The 14,991-nt window shown below is 42.2% G+C and overlaps 1 protein-coding gene across 5 annotated transcripts in view; it reads left to right on the top strand.

Annotated features, from left to right (window-relative positions):
* Window positions 1–6,734: 6,734 nt before the first annotated feature.
* The window catches only part of Rnf6 (ring finger protein 6), a 53,254-nt gene continuing 44,997 nt past the window's right edge, over window positions 6,735–14,991 (top strand). For 3 of the 5 annotated variants that reach the window (XM_041677974.1, XM_041677973.1, XM_041677970.1), the window contains exons 1-4: window positions 6,735–6,977; window positions 7,652–7,734; window positions 9,782–9,977; window positions 11,880–11,975. In XM_041677974.1, the coding sequence (XP_041533908.1) occupies window positions 9,800–9,977; window positions 11,880–11,975 (274 nt within the window). In that variant the 5' untranslated portion in view covers window positions 6,735–6,977; window positions 7,652–7,734; window positions 9,782–9,799. Of the gene's footprint in view, window positions 6,978–7,182; window positions 7,211–7,651; window positions 7,735–9,489; window positions 9,603–9,781; window positions 9,978–11,879; window positions 11,976–14,991 lie in introns of those variants that run through there. The other 2 variants (XM_041677971.1, XM_041677972.1) reach the window with 2 other exon arrangements.

Genomic DNA, 14,991 nt, shown 5'->3' on the forward strand with positions numbered 1-14,991 from the left:
GTCCTCATTGTTGTCTAAGTTCTCTGGGATTGTGGTTTGTAGGTTGGCTTTCTTTGTTTTATGTTTAGAAACTACCTATGAGCTAGAACATGTGATAATTGTCTTTCTGTGTCTGGGTTACCTCACTCAAAATAATGCTTTCTAGCTCCATCCATTTTCCTCCAAAATTCAAGCTGTCATTATTTTTTTCTGCTATGTAGTACTCCAATGTGTAAATATACCACATTTTTTCTTATCTATTCTTCGATTGAGGGGCATTTAGGTTGTTTCCAGGTTCTGGTTAGTCCATTCACTTTTTATCAGCAAAATATGACTTATTTAATTTTTAAAATACCAAGTAATTTTACTATAGTGAACCTTAAATATTCACCAAGAAACACAGGTGCTTACGGTAGAGAGATAGCTCTATGGTTAAGAGTACTGGCTGCTCTTCTAGTGAGCCCAGATTTGATTCCCAGCACCCACATGGTGACTCATAACCCTCTATACCTCCAGTTCCAGAGGAGCTAACAAACTTTTCTAGCCACTGTGTGCACTGCACACGCATAGTGGCACATACATACACTCAGGCACATACAGACACACACACACACACATACATACACACAATTAAATAAATATTTTTTAAAAGACAGGCTCATAAGTTATAAAATATAACAAACAATGGAGCTGGGGAGATGGATCAGAGGTTAAGAGCACTGACTGCTCTTCCAGAGGTCCTAAGTTCAATTCCCAGCCACCACACAATGGCTCGCAACCATCCATGAAATCTAGTGCCCTCTTCTGGCCTGCAGAATACATGCAGACAGAACACTGTATACATAGTTAATAAATAAATCTGTTTTTGTTTGCTTGTTTGTTTTTGTTTTTTCGAGACAGGATTTCTCTGTGGTTTTTGGAGCCTGTTCTGGAACTAGCTCTTGTAGACCAGGCTGGTCTCGAACTCACAGAGATCCGCCATTGGTGGCACACTCCTTTAATCCCATCACTCAGGAGGCAGAGGCAGGCGAATCTCTGTGAGCCAGGGTCAGCCTGGTCTACAAGAGCAAGTTCAAGGACCACCATAGCTGTTACACAGAGAAACCCTGCCTCATAAAATAAAAACAAAGAACAAACAAATAAAAGTTTGGGCTGGAGAGATGGCTCAGCGGTTAAGAGCATTGCCTGCTCTTCCAAAGGTCCTGAGTTCAATTCCCGGCAACCACATGGTGGCTCACAACCATCTGTAATGAGGTCTAGTGCCCTCTCCTGGCCTACAGGCGTACATGTAGAGAGAATGTTGTAGACATAATAAATAAATAAATATTAAAAAAAAACAAAAGTTTCTGAAGGAATCCCTTTACAAAGGTTAAAGGAAGTCTTTAATGTGTTATCCTTTTTGCTTTTTTTTTTAATTGATGAAGTCATTCTCCTTGTTCTTTTCCTGGAACTTCGGTAAGTAATTCTGAAATTTCAGTTATGTTTAAAAGTTCCCTGTAAACCGGGCGGTGGTGGCGCACGCCTTTAATCCCAGCACTCGGGAGGCAGAGGCAGGCAGATCTCTGTGAGTTCGAGGCCAGCCTGGTCTACAAGAGCTAGTTCCAGGACTTGCTCCAAAGCTACAGAGAAACCCTGTCTCGAAAAACTAAAAAAAAAAAGTTCCCTGTAGCAGTATCTGGCTCATATCAATAGAGAATGATGGCACAGATTTGATTTTATTTTTTAGAGGGTACCCAGTACTATATGAATAAGGCAATAACAAATGTTTGCCAAAAAATAGATCTCAGATTTTGAAGAATAAATGAGAATGTCTCAGGCAAAGGAAGCTAAAAGTTTTAGCAAATTTGGACAGTGTTAATTGTCTATAAATTAACTACAGATGTACGGATCAAAGAAGAGGCACAATGAGAATTTGGTGCAGTCAGTCAGTTTTAATACATAGATTTAAATATTTGTCTATTGAAGTAAGTTTTATAATTATTATGTAAGTTAGCATGAATGTCCCATTTTTTAGAGAATTTCCCCTATTCCTAAGGCAATGGCTATTGCACAAATGAAGGCTTCTGCACTTGGGGAAATATGCAAACAGCATTTGGATAAAATCTAATGAGATTTCAAGTGGTTCTTTTTTTAAATATTTATTATGTATACAATATTCTGTCTGTGTGTATACCTGCAGGCCAGAAGAGGGCACCAGACCCCATTATAGATGGTTGTGAGCCACCATGTGGTTGCCGGGAATTGAACTCAGGACCTTTGGACGAGCAGTCAGTGCTCTTAACCTCTGAGCCATCTCTTCAGCCCTCAAGTGGTTCTTTAAAGGATAAAATAAAACGTGAAAATCTTGTTCTCTAAATCATTTTTCTGTAAATGTTACTAAGAATAAATTAATAATTTTAAAAAAGTATCTTGCTGTAAATAGAGAACCAGGAACCAGTTTTATACTGGAATAATGAATTTTGACCTTAAATTTATTTTGAGAAATGGTCTCACTATTTTATGTGTATGAGTGTTTTGCCTGGTTGTATGTTTTATAGCACATGCCTGCCTGGTGCCCACAGAGGACAGAAGAGGGCATCTGATCCCTGGAACTGGAGTTACAGTTGGTTGTAAGGAACATTGTGAATGCTGGGAAGACAGCAAGTGACCTTAACTGCTGAGCCATATCTCCAGCCCTGGGCAGTATTTTTAGGGAAACAAAGACAAAGGTTGGTGTCTTTATACCTTCCAGGTATAATAAAGGCCTAGAAAAAGGAAAAGTACCAAAGGTGAAGCTTGTTGGTAGGATTTCATTCCCATTTGCAATGGTTAATATTGACTGGTAACTTGATAAGAATCTAGGAGATCTAAGGGAGACAAGCCTCTGCGCCTGTAGAACAGAGAATCTAGATGAGGTTAACTGAGGAGAGAAGACCCACCCTAAGTGTGGGTCACACCGTTCCTTAAGGTGGGACCTGGGATGGGTGTGGTGGCGTCTAGTTACTTAGTCCTGGCTGGCCTTGAACTCTGAGACTCTGCCTCAAACTTCTGCCACCACAATCTTCCCATCCTACAGAAGAATTGTGAATCAAATCAAACTGTCAGGATAATGATTACAACAAGACAAGTAACTAACACAAATTGGTACCTAGAGTGGAGGAGGCAAGATTATCAACCTGACCATGCAGTTCCTAGACCTTGACAACTGCTTTTTTTTTTCTCTGTAGCTTGTAGACCAGATTGGCCTCACAGAGATCCAATCCACCTGCCTCTGCCTCCCAAGTGCTGTGTTTAAAGGCCACCACTGCCCAGCCGACAACTGGTTTGTAAGAGGACTGGAGAAGAGGTTGGGATTCCAACCTCTTGGAGAAAAGACCTTGGATACGGTAAACAGAGTTAAAGGGGGATCTTGGTGGAAATCTGGAAAACACAAGTAGTGAGAGGAACAAGGACGTAAGACCTGTTTGTGAGGCTTCAGGTGGGAACAAGGACTAGGAGGAACTGGGATAGGCTCATCCTATCTGATTCCAGCTAAGGCTTGGGCTGCATTCCACCCAGGTCTTGAGAACACAAGAAGGCTGACGGCAAAAGTAAGAGACTAATTCACGTGGTGGAGGAAACGTCAAGACAGAATAGTGTTTGCTCTGTGTCATGGTTACTGCTTACTGTTCACCCAGGAAGACAGGGAGAAGCAGCAGCAAGTGGAGCACAACAGTAAGAAAAATGTGAAGCTAGGCTAGGAAAATTGGGTGAATGGGTTTTAAATTGTGAAAAAAGCATCTATAACTGTTAAAGAGAAGCCCCTCTCTCTTCATTGGGGCAATAGAAAACACGGCCTGAAGGGGAAAACTCACCCATCAAAGGCTACACATAAGACCCACCCCAAACTGGGCTATGGTGGCGCACACCTTTAATCCCAGGACTTGGGAGGTAGAGGCAGGTTGGTCTCTGTGACCACACTGGCCCCAAACTCAGAGATCAGCCTCTGCCTCCCTAGTGGGGTATTAAAGACACTCACCAGTATGTACTTTCTAAGTTTTTTTTTTTGGTTGTTTGAGACAGGGTTTCTATGTGTAACAGCCCTAGCTGTCCTGGAACTCGCTCTGTAGACCAGCCTGGCCTCAAACTCACAGAGATCCGCCTGCCGCTGCCTCCCCAATGCTGGGATTAAAGGCATGCGCCACCATCGCCCGGCCCGGATCAAATGTTTTTCATGAAGAGAAGCATAAATCTAAGTTTGTCTTTAGATTTCCTCATTTTTCAAATACATTTAAGTTAAACTAACACAATATCAAACATGAAGCCAGCTGGAGAGTCAAACAGCAGCTTTTCTCCAAACATTTCCTCCTTCCTTGAATTAGACATGGGAGGAGTGGCAGGAGAAGCAAATGAACGAACCAAATGTCCTGAAAGCAAACAAATCAAAAAGCAAGCTGAACAGTCAGAGACCAAACAAAAGGGATGACTTAAAACAAACAAAACGCTCTCTAAGCAAAGTATAAAAATAATATAATAGCTAGACAAATAGGATCCTTACAACCAGCTCAGAATAAACCAAACCAAGGGAAAGAACTCACCAGCATTCAGGTGTGGAGTCAGTTCTAGACAGTTGGCACAAACAAGTGGCCATCCTGACACCAGTCCAGTGACCCCTCCAACGAAAGTGGATCATCCTTGGGGCTCCACATTCAATTACCAAAACCTCCTAATGCAAAAACAGCTCGTGCCTCAAAAAGCAGAAGAGATAGTTTGTCCTGGAGCCAAACATCAGTGACCATGGTTTGAAAGACAGATTTCCGTTACTCCAAACTCCATGATTCTTGGTAGTAGCCATTTCATGAAGTTTTTATAGTAACAGAACAAAGAAAACAAAATCAAGACACTTAAAAAAAAAAAACCTTGGTGGAACTGGTCGGTGATGGCACAGGCCTTTAATCCCAGCACCTGGGAGGCAGAGGCAAGTGCATCTCCAAATTCAAGGCCAATCTGGTTTACAGAGCAAGTACCAGGACAGGCTCCTCCAAAGCTACGTAAAGAAACCCTGTCTCTAAAAACAAAAAACAAAAACCTTGGTAGATAGGCAGGTGTGGTGGTGCATGCTTTTAATCTCAGCACAGGAGGCAGGGGCAGGCAGGGAGTTCCAGCACAGCCAGGACCATTACACAGAGAAGCCCTATTATGAACCAAAAGAGAGAAAGAGAGGGAGGAAAGGAGGAAATATGTTGGTGGAAACAGGCAGGTAGATTACAAAAAAGCAAGGAAGGGTCTGCAACAGTCCACAGAGACTATCTGTTGGCATTATTCACCTTCAAGTTGGTGGGAGCTAGGGGACTATTTGTACATTGCAAAAGCCCTAACTTACTAGTCACAGGGATGTTAGGTCACACAAAGAAATGAGCAATGAGTGGCTATTGGGGGTGGGAGGAGATAGCCAGGATAATATGGCTTCAACCTGTAACATAATTATGCAAGTTTTAATCGTCAAGCAGCTTCGCAGAATGTTTAACATAGGTACAGCCAAAATAAGGGCAAAAATAGACTATATCCCCAATTGAGACAAGGAAAGTTTTGGAAGTTCATGAAGCAAAAGGATGCTGGAAAAGACAAAACCAAAGATGTGAGCCTAACACAGACAAGTGAGCCTAACACTGTAATTCCAGCCACGTAATTCTCGGATGAGGTTGGGGGAGAGGATTCCAAAGCTGCTTCCAGAAGGTAAGTCAGAGAGAAGTCAGTCAGTCTGATCCTCTGAACAACAATGTAAAAGGGACAGATTGACATTTCTGGAGCAATAGTAAAAGCAAGGGAAAGGAATCACCAGGCAGGGCATCCTAACAACAAATAAAAACCCAACCCCTTTTAAAGCCAGTGGTCTTTCCAACTTGGGGGGGGGGGCGTTTCTACCAGAAACTTGTCAATTAACCTCACTTTTAACTTCTGCCATTCTGTTATATTTTAGTTATTTAGCTGATGGAGAAAAAGAATCCACCTGCTCGCCAGTATCACCTTCTACACTTGTACCTTCACTGATGGTAAGGCTTGTTGCATCCTGGCAACCCCCTGCAAATCATAGACATCTAGTACTCTCTCAAACATTAACACAATAGCACATTCTTGGTTAAGAGCAGGAAGTTCACCAGTTAAAGACCTGCCTGGATTATATGAGACCCTATCTCAAAGCAAAACAAATCTATGCAATAAAGAAAGAAGGGAAGAAAGATTTACGATTCACAGCACCATCCGTGTATTAAACTGGGATTAAGACATTTGGCTGATGGGAGTGTCAGGAAAGGGCTCTGCTAGGACCACAAGTAATGGTTAGATAAGTTTGATATCACATAACGGGAAATTTTCTTTCTAGAGAGAGGAGAATTTTCTTTCTAGAGAGAGGAGAATGAGGGATAACAGGAGAGAAGGAATGAGAATGGTTACTATTGGGAGTTTCAAAGTGCTTTCCCAATACAAGCGTTTGCGCATTTAGTTTCCTCGTCCCAGTGAATTTAACGCAAGGAAAATGTTCAGACTTGGTAGTAAATAGTGACACCCAAGCAGTACGGAGCGACAGTTCGGCAGATGCGCTTTTCGCCAGACTTCGTCAAAGGGCACTGAAGTATGAGAGGAGGAGCTGGCATTTCCAAAGAGTGGGAAAGAGGTTGCATTTTCGAACTGGGAGCTGAGACCCGCGCTGTCAGCCTAGACGGGAGCCCGAGACAGGCGGACCTGGGCACTGCGGAAGCGGAACTCATGCCCCAGGCACCGCGGCTCGGCTTCCGGCGGGCACCGTTTCCAGACGCACCGGCGAGTGCTGCGCAGATGGTGGCGCGCCTCTGCTCTAAGGTGGTGAGAGAAGGCCCGACACCGGACGGCCCTCTCTCCTAGCTTTCTCTACTGCAGGTCGACCCCGAACAGCGGCAGAGATTCTGAGCTTCTGCTTCAACGGCCGGTTAGTGGGAGCAGCGGCCTTCGAAGGCTCGGCCGTAGAACCACGGAGAGGACAATTGCGCGTCATCCCGCTGGAGGTGGGGTCCGGGGTGGGGGTGGGGGGAGCGGGCGCTGGTCAGAGGGGGGAAGGGTCATCTTGGTGGGTCTCACTACTACTTCCGGGAGACGCCTCTGAAAGCAGGACGTGCCAGGGCTACTTACCTCCTATCCCATTGGTTAACTGCTTGCTGGATGAGCTTTTTTCCAGTTGCTGATTGGCCCAAATGCCAATCTAGGTCGCTGGGGAAGCGTTACTCGAGGCTAGATCGAGGTGAGATTGGTCGGGTTCCCGAGGCCAGTTTGTATATTGGAGTGGGAACTTCCTTCCACCCCCACCCCGGAGCTTCAATTAACAGGGTAAGGAAAAGAACCGGTACCGAGATAGTGGGGGCAGATGACAAGAAAGTGAAGGTTTGGAGTCAGCTAACCTCACTTCTTTACCTAACCCTATCTACATCCAGCTGGGAACGTGATAGGAAGGCCTTTGAGAAAGGTGGAGGCTCAATCCTTGCAACAGTGACGGTGCAGGAGGAGAGGCCTTCTGGGAGGTTTTTGTTATTAATTGTATAAGTTTCTAATTTCGTAGGTGAACGTGTGGCAGACCTTCCGGAGACTTTAGCTTTGGCCTTGCAGGGGAGTGGGGAGACTACCAGGTGTTCTCGGACTTCAGAATCTGTACTGAATAATTCAACTTTTCTTTTTATTACTTCAGATGAGCAGCTCTCAAAAAAGGCACAAACAACAGAAGAATGGATACAGTTTCATATGTTAAAAGAATGTTAAAGGGAAAATAAGGTATTCACTTTGGTTACTTATGGTATTACTTAACGGTTAGTTTATCCAAGAATATTGCCTTGGAGGAGAAAATCTTAGGTTCTGCATAATATCTAAGGAGCCTGAGTTTTTTTCTTTTGGTTAGATTTCTACGTTTTAAACTTCTATTTAAAATATCATGTGACTGCTCTACCCACCAAATATGTTCTTTGCCAGTTATCCTGATTACCCACCAAACGGAAAACTTTTAGTTTTTACTGTTATCAATTAGCATCTTGAGTGAATTTTGTGCCCCCCCCTTGTTTTTCAAGGCCGGGTTTCTCTGTGTCGTCGTGGTTGTCCTAGAATTCACTCTGTAGACCAGGCTAACCTGGGACACACAGAGATCTGCCTGCCTCTATCCTGAGTGCTGGGAATAAAAGCAGGTCTACTCTACCTAGCGTTGCATTTTAAAATTTAGTTTTTTTGTTCTTTTGTATTTGTTTTTGTTTTTTTTTCCCCCCTGAGACAGGGTTTCTCTCTGTAACCCTTACTGTCCTGGAATTTGATCTGTAGACCAGACTGGCCTTGAACTGAAAGATTGACCTGCCTCTGCTTCTCAAGAGCTGGGATTAAAAAGGCCTGTACCACCACTACCCAGCTAGTTTATTTTTTTTTTATTATTTAAATGCATCCAGTACTCAAATGCATGTCAAATTTTTTTTGTGGACCAGGCTGGCCTCAAACTCACAGAGATCTGCTTGCCTCTACTGCCTGAGGGTTGGGATTAAAGGCGTGTGCCACCACCTCGCTTGCTTGTCAAATCTTAGAATGAAGAACTCACACATTAAAAACGACAACCCCAGAACTTTTAGGAGCTAACAGAACTAAGCTTACTACTTTACGTAATGCGTAAAAGTTGTCATTGAACCAGACACTGTTCAGCACATATTTCTCATATCTGAATATCAAACTGACCATCTTTTTTTTTTTTAATTTATTTATTTTACATATATAGTGTTCTGGGCACCAGATCTCATTATAGATGGGTGTGAGCCATCATGTGGTTGCTGGGAATTGAACTCAGGACCTTTAGAACAGCAGTCAGTTCTCTTAACCTCTGAGCCATCTCTCCAGCCCTAAACTGACCATCTTTTAAAACTTTTTTTCTGTTTCTCAAAGAAGTTAAGTATAAAAGCCGTCATAGTATTAAATTTTCTAGTCTTGAATTTTTTTGTTTCCTTAATATACAAAGGGTTCTTGTGCTAGACAGTGGTGACGCACACCTTTAATCCCATCACTTAGGAGGCAGAGGCAGGCGGATCTCTGAGTTCAAGACCAGCCTGGTCTACAAGAGATAGACAAGAGTCCACCACATTTGTAGAGGATGTTGTACTCTTTCCAGAAAAGATCATGAATGTAATGTGACCACCACCATCTCATTGTATTTTATTGGTATGAAAATAGTTTTGCCTACTTTGTCTGCTGAAGAGACTCAGTTGCTCTCCCCAAGACTGTGAAAACCAACAGGAAACAGTATGTCATGCATGGCTCTGAGGATTGACAGGGCACAGCAGAGCTCTGCCTCTATCAGGCACCGTCCTTCAGCCTGGAATGGTTAGTCCCAGGGGATTTTGAATGTGGGGACTACATAAAAAACAGAAACCTACCATGATGAGGAAATCAGGGAAAGTAATGTGCTTCATAAATCAGAATATGTCTCTTTTTGATTTGTTTTGTTTTTTTGTTTTTCAAGACAGGATTTCTCTGTAGCTTTGGAGCCTGTCCTGGAACTAGCTCTTGTAGACCAGGCTGGTCTCAGACTCACAGAGATCCACCTGCCTCTACCTCTTGAGTGTTGGGATTGAAGGTGTGCACCACCACCGTCCAGCTCAGAATAGTCTCTAAAGGTAAAAATTAATCACAATTGGAAGGATTCTTAGTGGCCTCTGTAGTGAATTCCATGCCAAGCCAGGTCTACATAGTAAAAGTATATCTCAATAACAAGCAACAGCAAAAACAACAAGAAAGTGTACAGCTGTGTTAGCCCGAGACTAATGCATTGACTTTGTGTGTATTCTTTGAACAGGAATCTGGGAGTTTCAGCATGAATCCATCTAGATCTAGATCAAGTGGTAGTGGAGAAGAAACCCCATTTCAAGAAAATGAGAGACGATGGCAACAAGAGCGTCTCCACAGAGAAGAAGCCTATTATCAGTTTATTAATGAGCTCAATGATGAAGATTATCGGCTAATGAGAGACCATAACCTTTTAGGCACCCCTGGTAAGAAATGGGCAAAAAAGCAAAATATTTTTTTTTTCTGTCATTGAAAGGAGAAATTTCAAAGTAAAGAGACTGCCTCCCTTTGAGCAGTATTTTGGGTTTTGTTTGTTTGTTTTGTTTTGTTGGTTTTTCGAGACAGGGTTTTTCTGTAGTTTTAGAGCCTGTCCTGGAACTAGTTCTTGTAGACCAGGCTGGTCTCGAACTCACAGAGATCTGCCTCCCGAGTGCTGGGATTAAAGGTGTGCATTGAGCAGTCTTTTGTGAGTCTTAAGAATTATTCAGGGGGCTGGAGAGATGGCTCAGTGGTTAAGAGCACTGACTGCCATTCCAGAGGTCCTGAGTTCAATTCCCAGCAGCCACATGGTGGCTCACAACCATCTGTAATGAGATCTCGTGTGGGCATATATGGAAGCAGAATGTTGTATTATAAATAAATCTTTAAAAAGAAAATAAAAAGAATTATTATTGTCTGGCAGTAGTGGTACATACCTTTAATCCTAGCACTCAGGAGGCAAAGGCAGGTGTATCTCTGTGAGTAGTTTCGGTACAGGCTCTAAAGCTACAGAGAAACCCTGTCTTGAAAAAAATAAACAGAAAAAGAAAAGTATAACAAAATCACTGCCTTCTGTGTTTTATAAATACATGAGAATACTGGATATATGGATTTATACTCAGACCAAACTTTAAAAATTTAATGTATGTATTAAATGTTCTCATGTCTAATTCTCACCACCCTCTTACCGCCACCCCCATGTAGATGAGATTGGGATTTGAACCTAGGGTTTTATGTATGCCAGGCAGGTGTTCTACAATTGAACTGTACTTCTAGTTCTCCGTTTCTTTTACATAATATTTGCATAAATAAAATGTTATTTAAAATTTTTCTTTTTAGATTTTCAAGACAGGGTTTCTCTGTGTAACAGCTCTGGCTTTCTGGAACTAACTAACTCTTGTAGACCAAGGCTGCCCTCGAAGTCATGGAGATCCTTCTCTGCCTCCTGAGTGCTGGGATTAAAGGTGTGCACCACCACTGCCAGCTAAAACTTAATTCTTAATTTGAGGTGTAACATTTCAGCTAGATAATAATCACCCTAAAGTCCAGTGTCCTCTCTAAACTTTTTTCTCAAATTGACTTTATAATAAATTAGCTGAAATTTGTGTTTGCGTATTTGTATGTTGGTGGCTCATATGATAAAATATTGGGGTAGAACTCAAGCACAAAGACTTGAATATTTCCCTAAAACTATTCTCTTCCTAATTTCTTTTAAACTTTTAATGCATAATTGCAGCTTCTCGTTTCTTTGTTCTTTTAAAGATTCATTTTTGTTTTAATCCTGTGTGTCATGAATGCCCGAGTGCAAGTGTCTGAGGAGGCTAGAAGAGGCCCCTAGATCCAAGGTCATCAGACCTCCTAGAACTGGCATTAAGAGTAGAGTCGGTAGTGTGGGAGTGTGCAGATGCTGGGAACTGCTGAGCCATCACTTCAGTCTTAGCTTATAGGTTCTTACTGAGAGGCTTTTGTTTTGTTTTGTTTTGTTTTTTTTTTTGGTTTTCGAGACAGGGTTTCTCTGTGGTTTTGGAGCCTGTCCTGGAACTAGCTCTTGTAGACCAGGCTGGTCTCGAACTCACAGAGATCCGCCTGCCTTGCCTCTGCCTCCCGAGTGCTGGGATTAAAGGCGTGCGCCACCACCGCCCGGCTTTTGTTTTGTTTTGTTTTGGTTTTTTGAGACAGGGTTTCTCTGTGTAACAGTGTAACAGCCCTAGCTGTCTTGGAACTAGCTCTTGTAGACCAGGCTGGCCTTGGACTCAAAGAGATCCTCCCGCCTCTGCCTCCTGATTAAAGGCTTGTGCCACCACCGACCATCTAATTTAAAGTGTTTTTTTTTTTTTTCATTGTTTCAGGAGAAATAACATCGGAGGAGCTACAGCAGCGCTTAGATAGAGCAAAGGAACAACTGGCATCCCAGCCTGGCTCGAGGAGTGGGACAAGTGACGGAGGTACTGATGTGCTCACTATTAGGGCAGGCTTGACTGCTGCCGTAGTGAACAGTGTGTCTTCTATAGTAGACTGTCAGGGACCAGAGGGCAGAAGAATAGGTTGAGTGTTTCTCACACATAGATTGCCTTCAGAAAGTTTATTCATACAAAATAGTTTATATACGTTTATCCTTCCTCTAATCTCCAGAGAGAAAAGCCAGAGCCTTATGTGTACTTGATAAATATTCTACCATTGAGCTACAACCCCTACTCAAATAAAGTTCTTTTTAATCTTAGCATACACACTACATTTTTTTTTATATTGATGTGACTTAAAGTTTATATACAGCATAGTACAGAGAGACTGACAGTTGGGAAACTGGTTTTGTTACTCTGTTCTGTTTGTTTGTTTGTTTTTTATTTTACCAAGAAAACCCTAAATCATATTTAAAAAAAATCATGTGGTAAGCCAGATACTCATGAAAATCACTTCAAACTAATAGAAATTGTAGACTTAAAAGCAAGCCCAGCTTTAGAGCCCGCCTTCTGTTCTGCCTCCTCTCCCAGAGACGGTCACACTAGCAGTTTTGTCACCAGTAAGCTGAGGGTTCTTTTGCTCTCTCTGGCTAGACACTGGGTAGTTTCATGCAGAGATAACTAATGTGATTTTAGCATTAGATGCAGAAAATGAGATTTCTTAATAAATCCCCTCCCTGTAGTCTTTCTGCGCCTAGTATTCACTTGGCTTACATTTTACCTGTGTCCTATTACATGTCCTAGTTTAGGCTCTTTCTCACCTCACTCTCCCAATGGCTCTAGTGTCTTGGTTCTTGGGTACTCCAGGATAAACACACAGGATAAACTAAAGAGAGGAAGCTAGGATCTACATCCATGAAATTGGAGGCTTGGTAGCATGATTTATTTATTACTCTGAATAGGAGATTTTTTTCTTTGAGTTTATGATTAAGTTTTTTTTTTTTAAGATTTATTCATTATATATACAGTGATCTGTCTGCATGAGTGCCTACAGGTCAGAAGAGGGCACCAGATCTCATTATAGATGATTGTGAGTCACCATGTGGTTGCTGGGAATTGAACTCAGGACTCAGCCAGTGCTCTTAACCTCTGAGCCATCTCTCCAGCACCTCATGATGAAGATTTTTAAGTTGCATGTTTAGAGCTGAGTGGACATTAACTAAGCCTAAGACCCCTGGGTTTCTAAAGTAAAGACATAAAGAGAAATAGTGGGAAAATTGGATCATTGCCTCAGTTATAGATAGACACATGCTGCCTGTTACTTTAGCTCTTAAGGCAACTCTAGTGTTTCAGATAGAAAAGTTTTATATAGGTAACTCAGTACAAATAAAAACCTTAAATTTTTTTCAAAATCTATTTCAGTATTCCAAGCATTATATAAATCTTTAAAATATTATCACTTATTTCAAGAAATAAATGTGTTCATAATGCAGTCTTAAAAACTAATTTCTTCTCATGGAAAAGCTGCCAGTTCAGAAGAAGGCAGGAAAGGGACCTTCTAGTCAGCCATTCTAGAGTCACCCGTGACAGCAGACCCAGCCTAGCTTAGCTGTGCCTCCCTCAGATACAGCCACTGCCCTTTTTCAAGTCCTGGAGGGATAGTTACATCTCTTCCTCATAGTGAAACTGTTTGCAGTCTTTGAGGTGGTATCACTGGTTTGGTGTTTGTTGTGCTTAGTAATAAGGGTAGTGGAGCTCAGAGTCCCAGTGTAAATGTAGTGCTGTGAGAGCACCAACAATGTGGATAAAAGATTAACAATTAAGATTATAAGGTAAGGTTAGCAAGTGATGCTCCTTCAGGCTCCTAGTCCATCAGTCAAGTCTGAGAAGGGAGACAACCTTTGACCTTAGCCATTATGTCTTTCAGGGCAGAGTCAGTCCCAGTTACTGTTCTGTGTTCAAATGAAGCAACTTTATAAGAAAAAAAGTTGCTGCTTATTAACCTTCCCCTAATTCAGGCAGTGCTGTTAGCTCCCTCCATTGTGGTAGTGCCCCTCCCATAATAAGCAGCAGCTGGGAAACGAGAGTGACCTGAGGCACTCATCCATTCAACCCAGAACTCAGAGATCATCTGTTCAACAACATTGTCCTCTCTGTCCCTTTGGCAAGGGAACAGATGGCCTTAGAGTAAAATGTAACCATTTTGAGTACTATTTGTGCCTTAGTTCTCTTTTTGTGTGTGTCTTTTCTTGTTTTGGTATCAGAATAAACGTGGCTTCATGGAGAGAGTTTGGGTGTCTCACTCAGTTCCTTCTGTCCCATGCAGTACTTTGGACAGTGCTGGTGTTCATGCTCCTTTTAAGGGCTGGTAGGATTCTGTGTTGAGTCCATCTGGTCCTGGGCTGTTTTGTTTGTTTGGTTTGGTTTTTAATTTTTAGTTGAGAGACTTTTAGTTACTACTTCAAGCTCATTACTAGTTATCTATTATTTCAAATTATTTGTTTCATCTTGGTTTCTTCTTGACCCATTACTCAATATTGTGTTTAGGCTCTGTGAGTTTTGTACTTTCTGTATTTTTCTAACTCTTGATGCCCAGCTTTATTTTGTAGTGATAAAGAACATGGGTGTTATTTCAGTTTTTCAGTTTTCCTATATTCACTAGGCATGCTTTGTGACCTACTGTGTGCTCTATTTTGTACAAAGTACAATGAGTTATGAGAGGAATGTGTATTCTTCAAAGTTATGAATGTTCCCTAGATGTCTGTTAGGTCCGTTCATCTTTTTACTTCCTCAAAAAAACATGCCTACCTGTGAGAAACAGACATCTTTTAATTCCAGCCCTCGGGAGGCAGAATCAGGCGGATCTCTGTGAGTTCGAGGCCAGCCTGGTCTACAGAGTGAGTTCCAGAACTGGCTCCATAGCTACTGAAAAACCCTGTCTCAAGGGGCTGGAGAGATGACTCAGAGGTTAAGAGCAGTGACTGCTCTTCCAGAGGTCAAGTCTTAGCAACCACATGGTGTCTCACAACCATCCATGAGATCTGGTGCCCTCTTCTGACCT

This window comes from Microtus oregoni, unplaced genomic scaffold, assembly GCF_018167655.1.
Source record: "Microtus oregoni isolate MIOR12 unplaced genomic scaffold, Mior012 000029F_ref0000214, whole genome shotgun sequence".
Classification (NCBI taxonomy): Eukaryota; Metazoa; Chordata; class Mammalia; order Rodentia; family Cricetidae; genus Microtus; species Microtus oregoni.